The sequence below is a fragment of the Lactuca virosa genome, chromosome 7, assembly GCF_052849685.1.
Source record: "Lactuca virosa cultivar CGN04683 chromosome 7, Lactuca_virosa_CGN04683_v6, whole genome shotgun sequence".
NCBI lineage: Eukaryota > Viridiplantae > Streptophyta > Magnoliopsida > Asterales > Asteraceae > Lactuca > Lactuca virosa.
In genome coordinates, this window is record NC_136432.1 from 181,974,853 (window position 1) to 181,983,765 (window position 8,913).

The 8,913-nt window shown below is 34.4% G+C and overlaps 2 protein-coding genes across 2 annotated transcripts; one reads left to right on the forward strand and one right to left on the reverse strand.

Moving 5' to 3' along the window:
* The first annotated feature begins 828 nt into the window (after positions 1-828).
* LOC145123825 (uncharacterized) lies at positions 829-3,013 on the forward strand. The gene is made up of 2 exons (XM_079059035.1): positions 829-1,030; positions 1,362-3,013. The coding sequence occupies exon 2, from the start codon at positions 1,368-1,370 to the stop codon at positions 2,889-2,891; it is 1,524 nt and encodes a 507-aa protein (XP_078915161.1). The 5' UTR covers positions 829-1,030; positions 1,362-1,367; the 3' UTR covers positions 2,892-3,013.
* A 1,638-nt stretch (positions 3,014-4,651) lies between these two features.
* Positions 4,652-8,685, reverse strand: LOC145124261 (glucose-1-phosphate adenylyltransferase small subunit, chloroplastic/amyloplastic). Its single transcript, XM_079059531.1, has 8 exons — positions 8,334-8,685; positions 7,472-7,768; positions 6,936-7,385; positions 6,750-6,853; positions 6,545-6,656; positions 6,325-6,423; positions 6,132-6,251; positions 4,652-5,014 (listed from the first exon to the last, which is right to left on the reverse strand). The coding sequence occupies exons 1-8, from the start codon at positions 8,595-8,597 to the stop codon at positions 4,898-4,900; spliced, it is 1,563 nt and encodes a 520-aa protein (XP_078915657.1). The 5' UTR covers positions 8,598-8,685; the 3' UTR covers positions 4,652-4,897.
* Positions 8,686-8,913: the final 228 nt, after the last annotated feature.

Consider the following 8,913-nt stretch of genomic DNA (forward strand, 5'->3'; position numbering starts at 1 on the left):
GTAGTGGTAGGGATAACAATGTTGGTAATTGGTGTTTGGGTTTCTTGACTGAGAAGGAGAAAAATTGTTTCATAGAAAGAGACCGGAAATGATTTCGGCGATCGCCTGATATAAGGGAAAGGAGGGCGAGAACAAAAATTTTTTTGCCGAAATCTCAGGCTTCAAGACGACTTCATCGAAGATTAAAGGACTGGGTAAAAGGATCGACAAATAGGGCATCGTAAGTAGCTGCAAATCTCCTTATTACCCGGTACTTGTGGTTTATTATTTAAATGAGTCTCTAATCTTGAGCGGAGAAATACCACATTATTGGCAAAAGATAAGGAAGCCCTATTTAAAATGAAATTGAGATTTTTTATCTGTTGCATTGGATACTTGCACGTATTGCATCGTCATTTGACCGACTTAAATTATAATATTATTAAATTGATGGCTTGTTGTACTTTCGGCTTAAATGTTTGCACGTCTTAAAAAAATGTTATTATTATATTGAATCTATTTTTAGAAATAGTGAGATTTCTAAGATAGTATATATATATATATATATATATATATATATATATATATATATATATATATATATATATATATATATATATATATATATATATATATATAATTTGTTAAACTTTGATAGAATTTGAAATTTTGTTAAAACGCTGACAACTAAACTACTAGATTACTATATGTGTTATTTTTGTTTTCACTATTGAAATGCACTTCGGATGCTTAAAGTGATTTTTGACAATAGAAGCCCAACCAAAAATAATAATCACCCGTAGCCCAGTGCCCCAGTCCATCGAATTAAAAATACTCAAATGTTTTTTTTTTCTTTAGTCGAAATTCGAACCAGAGCAACTCACACTCTCACTGCCACCACGAGTTCGTGTCAGCAAACAACAGCACATCAGGCCGTCCGGCGTGGCCACTGCCCTCCCGTCCGCCGCACCATTCATTTCCGGTTCAAACAACACCAGTGCTACCGACAGTCTCCACCACGACACAAGTCCACACTTGCTCCTCTCTTAAGGTATTTAAGTATTACTTCTTCTAAATCTTTTGTTACGTGATACTTGTTATTTGTTCATAATTAATTCTTTCCTTGTTTGTGTTCAATTGTTACCTTTGTAGTGGTTAAATTTGTTTGGTTTTATTGAAAATAAAATCGTTAATTGTTAGGGTTTGTAACTTGGTAGATTGTTAACTTAGGTTGGCTTTTGTTGTCCTTCAGTTATTTCCCTTATCTAAATCAATTATTAACTGGTGATTTTTAGTAGATAATAATTGTTTATTTGACTTAATTTAATTCTTGAAAATGTTGAAAAAAGTAGAATTAGCTAATTCTTATATTATATGGCCAGAAAAAAATGAAGATAGCTCTGAAAAGGAAAATACCACCGGGAATTGATATTGAGGATAATGGAGGGGAATCTTCAAGTGAAGATGACTCTGATAATATATCCCAACCTAGTTCTATATTTTCATTTGGGGATACAAGTATTCAAGATCATACAAATATTTCCAAATCAAAAGCCAAAACCATTCTTGAAGAAATTGGTGATGATGTGTTTAGCTTGTTGTTTGATGTGCCTGATCTTGAATATACAAAGAAACAAATCATTTTGGTTTTTCGTTATGTTGATGCATTTGGAATTGTTCATGAGAAAAATTTTGGTCTCGTTAATGTGTTGGAGATATCTGCATTATCCCTTAAATCTTCCATTGATTCTTTTTTTGCTCAAAATGGACTCAGTTTGAAAAAAGTTAGAGGTCAAAGTTATAACGGAACAAGCGATATGCGTGATGAGTTTAATGGTTTAAAAGATTTAATCAAAAAAGAAAATAGCTCGGCATATTATGTACATTGTTTTGGTCATCAACTTGAGTCGGTTGTTGTGGCAATTGCAAAAACACATTTTGGTGTTGGGAATTTCTTTGACATGATAGCCATTCTCAACAAAGTGGTTTGTACTTCTTGCAAACGAAAAGATATGATTCGAGAAAGTGACAAAAAGAAAGTACAAGAAGCTATCAGTATTAGTGAAAATGAAAATGCGCTAAATCATCTTTTTTCAAGTGGTGGAAATAAGGTGATTGATTTTCACCGCAACACACTTTCGCATGTGCTTCATGTGTTTCCTTCTATTTTTAAGGTGCTTGAATATGTTGAAGAGGAAGGTGATACTAGTTTGAGTCCACGTCAAGCAAATGGGCTCCATATCTATTTAAAATCATTTGATTTTGTGTTCTATTTGCACTTGATGTTGCAAATTTTAGGGATTACACATGTATTGCCACGAGCTCTTCTAGGAGAAGGTAAAGATGTCCTGAACGCTATGTTATTGGCTAAATCAACTAAGCAGGTATTGGAAAAGTTTAGAGCTGATGGGTTTGATTCACTTTTGAAGGAGATCTTTTCTTTTTGTGAAAAACACGATATTGGAACAATGAAAAGGGCCGAAGATTATGTTAATCCAAAAAACCCTAAACAAAAGACTGATATCACGTATCGACAGTATTACGAGTTTGACTGTTTTAACACTGTTGTGAATGCGCAAATTGAAGAGTTTCATGATCGTTTTAGTGAAGAAAGCTCCGAATTGCTTATTTGTACAATTGCTTTGAATCCACGTGATTCATTTCGTGAGTTTAACCGATCAAAGTTACTGAAGTTGGCTAAGATGTATCCAGATGATTTTAGTTGTGCGGAAATGATGATGCTTGAGCATCAACTTGACTTCTACATTGACATTATTAAAAAAGATAAAATATTTGTTAACTTGGAAAGTATTTCTGACCTTGCTAGAGTGATGGTGGAAACAAAGAAACATATTGTGTTTCCATTAGTCTATCGATTATTGAAGCTAGCATTGGTTTTACCTGTTTTATAACCTTTTTAATATGAGTTATTGTTCATGTTAAGAGCAAAACAGTCACTATATCCTAAATGGTGATTTTGTGTTCTCAATTGATGGCTTTAGTTTAATCTGAAAACTATCAACTAAAACCTTCATTATGTATTTATATCTTTTTAAAAGAAATTTTAACAAAATGTTTTTGCTATTTATTTGTAATTCAGATATTGGATGAATACTTTTTGGTCGACCTAAATAATTTGTAGTATCAGAGATAATGCAAAGATACATATAAAGTTATAAACTGATAAGTGAATGTGATGGTGATAGGTGGCCAAATCATGACCTGGCTAGAAAAATTCCATTGAATGACGTATATTTTCTCCATCACCAGCTTGGCAATCACATCGTTTGATAATGATTATTTATGACTTTTATTATTACTTGTGGTGATAAAAAAGCCAACATTCAAAAAGAATGAGCCACAAAACGATATTTCTATTAAACTTGCTTCATGATTTATTTGGCTATATATTAAAAAGTATTTTAAGAATATCTTTACAACCGAAGACATTCATGAAAAGGATACATAAGCAAGGATACATATCTATTAAATACTTAATTAAAAGGATACATAAGCAAATATAAATACAAAATATATGTTCATTGCACATATCACAATGTAATTGAATACAAATTAACTATTTCAAACCCAAAAAGGTTGAATACCAACAACCGCATCCTCCTTACACATCGAATACAAAAATATGTTTAAAGCCCACTGTGTGAGAGATAAATTAAAAAAACTCATACTATCACTTCCAAACCTCATAAGAAGGCTATTTTTTATTCCAAACCCCAAACATGTCACATCGAACTTAGTCTCTAGACAAATACATATCAACTAAATTTATATATATATATATATATGGTTGTTTTGTAAACCCCATTCTTTTCCATTGCTATGCTTATCAAAAGCCACCACCACCACCACCATCTCCGCCTCCACCTCCGCCATGACCACCACCATCACCACCACCAGCATTATCAACATATACCCCATTTACGAAACCAGAGCGACCCCCTCGACGATGTTTCTTACGGGAATGATGATCATCAGAGTCACCACCACACACAAAGATGATTATAGAAAGAATAGACATTGAAACCAGAATCATACATACTAATAACTCGATATGTGAGTCCTTGAGAATTCCATTTCCACCAAGCTCAATAAACCGAGCCATGTTGGTGGCCACTATGATGAAGAAGGTGGCTATTGATGTGGTTGGAGTTTTTCTGTTAGATTGCCTATGGTTCAGTTTATATGTATAGGAAGTTTGACCAGGTCAAGGACTCAATTATTTGTGTTGGAATAAATGGATATTTTAAAAATGCGTTGATATTTTATAGCGCTTAAAAATCTTATTTAATAATTTTATTATAAAAAATATGTTGACAAAACTTTCATCCTTACGGAACTCATATTAAATAATTGGGATTTGAGAATAAGCTTGGTTTAAAAAATTGTGATTCGCTGGATGATGCAAGACAGATGTTTGATGAAATGCTTTAGAGAATCTTTTGGTTGTATGTTGCTCTTATAGATCTTATAGATCTAGGAAATAGGTTTTTGGTGATTTTAATATCATCAGGTAATTGGAATTTATACGAATGCAAAAGGTAACTTAGACTCAGAATGCACATTTGTAAAAAGTACATGAAGGTTGATATGGTAATTTCTCAAAATGAAGGTTAAATCTATTGAAAGATATCAAGGAGTTAGTTTTAGTATGTGATGCAAAGTAAAGGCCCTTGTAAAAGGAACATGAAATGTACAACTGCTAAAGCACAGATACAGTATTAACCGGTATTACATGACAACATCCAAACTCACTTAACCTCATCAGCTACAAGGGAAGTAAAGAAGAGGAGAGTCTATGGGGTTTTACTTTTTTATTCAATTAAAATGGAATTTTTACATTTCATATCGTGGTACACTTCCTCTTCATCAAAACATCATATCATAATGTACCTCATGTCTAGATTATGCTGCCAGAAGGAATCAACGCGTCTTTGATAACTGTAACGATCCCGCTTTTTATAAAGTACCCATCTGTTTCCCTTGCTGCTTCTTGAACATTATCGGTGTTTATAATCTGACATCACAAAAGAAAATTGTAAACATCAAATCTTTCTCATCTTGTGATATGTTGAATGTTTTTTCCTATCCAAAAAACAGTAGAACATGGTGGCACACAACTATAGTCAATAGGAAAAAGATTTGAATATTTTGTCTAACCCATAAAGGTAGAAAAGGGTGGTGGGTCAAAGACTATGATGCCAATATAGGACAAAAATTGATGTCACTAGGCCATGAATTGCAATTTTTTGTCTCCCAAACAAGGTGGTGGGAAAGGGGGATCTCATGTTAATAAGACAAAACTTGCAACTTTTTATTCCATCAAAAAAGGTAAACTTGCAACTTTTTATTCCACCAAAAAAGGTAAAAGAATGAGGACTAATGTTAATAAGACAATACTTTTGTTCCACACAAAAAGGTAAAAGAAAGATGACTAATGTTAATAAGACAAAACTTTTGTTCCACCCAAAAAGGTAAAAGAAAGATGACTGATGTTAATAAGACAACTTTTGTTCCACCCAAAAAGGTAAAAGAAAGAGGACCCAAAAAGGTAAAAGAAAGAGGACTGATGTTAATAAGACAAAACTTGCAACTTTTTGTTCCACCAAAAAGGGTAAAAGAAAAAATAAGACTAATGTTAATAGGACAAAAATTGGAAATTTTTTGTCTATCCAAAAAGGTATAACAGGATGGAGGGTGGTACTGATATCAATAAAACAAAAATTACAACCTTTTGTTGTACACAAAAAGAGTGGGACCAGGGTTAATGTTCAATAGGACAAAAACTGCAACTTTTTGTTATACAAAAAGTAGAACAAGGTAGGACGACAAAAACAACAACTTTTTGTCCTACCCAAAGAGAACAACGTGGGACCAGGGCTGATGTTCAATAGCACAAACTACAACTTTTTGTCTCACACAAAAAGGTGGGACCAGGGGATTGATGTCAACCGGAAAAAAAGTTAAAACTTTTTGTCCGAACCAAAAAGGTAAAGGGACTCGTTCTCAATTTGTTGTTTGTGCAAAAGACATAAATGCCCTCATCAGCTTCATGTGAGCTAGCCCTAGAAAGTCTGTTGAGTAGTCCATGCAACAAAATATTGAACTGAAAGCAAGTTATTACAAGAAGTTACCTTAACATTGTCTCCTATGCGTGCATTCTTGTCAATAATCGCTCTTTTGATATGAGTATTCTTCCCAATACCAATTGGAACACTACCTTTCGCAGCAAGAAGCTCCCTATCAGCATCCGTCTGCAAAATAGATAAATTTCAATGATAATTGTAATATTTTATAACCGAGAAAAATAATTTTTTAAATTATTACCTCGTAATAATCTGCTCCCATCAGCAATGAATCTTCAATTACTGCACCTTCAGCTATGCAAGATCGAAGACCAACAACCGAATGATGAATCTTGCAGTTCTGTACAACAAAGTTTTTTAAAACTTATTATCATATCAATTCATAAGAAAAAAAAAAGTGTCACATCAATCATGTTACGACATTTTCGATAAAAAAATGGCATTGATTATGATTTTCTAACCTTAATGACACACCCTTCACCAATAACACTATCGGTGACATCAGCATCAAGCATCTTGGAAGGAGGTAGGTATCGAGGTTGAGTGTAAATCGGGGATGATCGATCATAAAAGCTGCATCAAATATCCAACACCATAAATGTCTGTGACTTTGACTGTGACTGTGACTGTGGTTGTGACTGATGTCAGGTTTAAAGATGAAATTACCTGAAATCTGGGATTGGCTTTTTTGTGATTCCCAAATTGGCATTGTAAAAGGCCTCAATGGTACCAATATCTTCCCAATAGCCATCATAAAGGTAAGCTTGTACCTATATAGATTATATAAAAAAAATTATAACCATATTGATTACTTGTTTTTAAAAAAAAAAAAAAAAGTTAAAAGAAACATACTCTTAGGCCAATAGAAGTTGCACCAGGGATAACTTCACTTCCAAAATCATTAGCTCCAGGAAACTTATCCCTCAGCAAATCCAACATTACATCTTTGCTGACAACATATATTCCCATACTAGCAATATAAGGCATCTCTTTAGCTCTCTCTTCATCAAGCCCTAAGATTGTGGTATCAACTTTCATAGCTTTTAGTTGCTCTCCTTTTGGTTTTTCTGCAAATTCAATTATACGCCCTTCTTCATCAATCTTCATTAGTCCAAACGCAGTTGCACGTTTTTCATCCATTGGTAAAGCTGCTACAGTGATGTCAGCATCAGTTTCTCTATGAGCTTGAACAAATCTCTCATAATCCATTCGGTATAAATGATCTCCAGCAAGGATTAGGTACTCTAGAACATTATGCTCTTCAAATAGCCACAAATACTGCCTCACTGCATCAGCAGTCCCCTGTAACAAATTGAACATAAATAGTTTCATGACATTTTTACCCTTTCTGAAATCACAGAATCATGTCTTGATTGTTAATGAATTACCTGGAACCAGTTTGGATTTTCTGGGCTTTGTTGAGCAGCAAGGACTTCAACAAACCCTTCGTTCTTGTAGCCACCCATGTTGCTTGCATAAGCACGTGACAGGTGGCGATTGAGTGATGCAGAATTGAACTGTGTAAGAACATAAATCTTTGATATGTTGCTGTTTAAACAGTTGCTTACAGGAATGTCGATAAGCCTGTAGTTTGCTCCTAAAGGAACAGCAGGCTTTGCCCTCTTCTTTGTTAAAGGGTAAAGACGTGTCCCAGCTCCACCTCCAAGTATTATCCCAAGAACACTCTGCAGAAATCAGACATGCATTACAAAGCCTGGTTGTTGTAAGAGTAATAAGCCATTTATATCAAACAAGAGATGACAGGAATGCATTACAAAATTACACAAAAGCATGGATTCTTTAGCTAATTGAGATATTCTCGATAACAAAGCTCATGATCATAAAAATATTGAGTTCGATTCATCTTCTAGCATCGTGAAATCTCAGATTCGCTGTTAGTTTTTGCTTCTCACAATATAATTTAACTGATTTTCTTTCCTTTTCTCATATCCATTATCGATATGAACGAGTAAATCTCTTTCTCTCTCCTAGGTGAATTTCATCTATCACCTTTCGTGAAATCACGAATAGTTCCTCGACTTCTACTTCTAGTGAATTTCAATTAAGTTTTCTCCAGAATCATGTCTACAAACTTTACAGAATTATAGTTCACCACGCATTATTACTCTACTAGATCTGAACAGAATTTTAGTTCAAAATTTTCGAAAATTGCGTGAAAATATCTGAGTTCAACATACAATTAATTGGTGATCATACTGAAAATGACAGATAGAAAACGAGGGACCATACTTGACTAGCGTCAGGATCAAGACATGTCTGCGAATTTTTGGAATCGGAAACAGCTTTGGGAGAAACAACCACCGAAGCTCTACCTCCATGACGGCGTGGTCGCACGGATGATACCGAAGATACCTTGTCTCCGGACAGATGAGACGAAGCAAACGATAAACTCCGAAAGGACGACGACGAAGAGCTGAGGTCTCTCCGTTCGGCAGCAATGCCGGAGGAAGAAGAGAAGCAAAGAGGTGGCTTCAAGGCTCCGACCGCTGCCATTGATAGCTACAGAGGTGAAAGTGCGTTTGTGAGCTTGAAAGAGACTGAACTCGTGAAGTGTGGGGTGGAGTGTAGTGGAGTATGATAGATCTGGAAAACTACTTCTTCGTATCAATCTATGAAGCTTGTAAATTCTCGCTTTTGCCCCTGAGTTTAATTCGATTTTACTTCTCGTTACAAATGAGGAATACATGAATTCAAAATGACTGATTTAAACTCTTGTTTTATTTTCAAAGGTTAAAGACAAAATTACATAAATGGTTTCTGTCATTCTGTGGTAAAGGGACCATTTATGTACTTTTATGGAAGGTTAAAT

Coding starts and splice junctions, on each gene's coding strand:
- LOC145124261 (XM_079059531.1), bottom strand. CDS start 8,597: ATGGCAGCGGTCGGAGCCTTGAAGCCACCTCTTTGCTTCTCTTCTTCC. Junction 7,769..8,333: donor TTGATCCTGACGCTAGTCAA/GTATGGTCCCTC, acceptor TGATTTCTGCAG/AGTGTTCTTGGGATAATACT. Junction 7,386..7,471: donor AAAATCCAAACTGGTTCCAG/GTAATTCATTAA, acceptor AATTTGTTACAG/GGGACTGCTGATGCAGTGAG.
- LOC145123825 (XM_079059035.1), top strand. CDS start 1,368: ATGAAGATAGCTCTGAAAAGGAAAATACCACCGGGAATTGATATTGAG.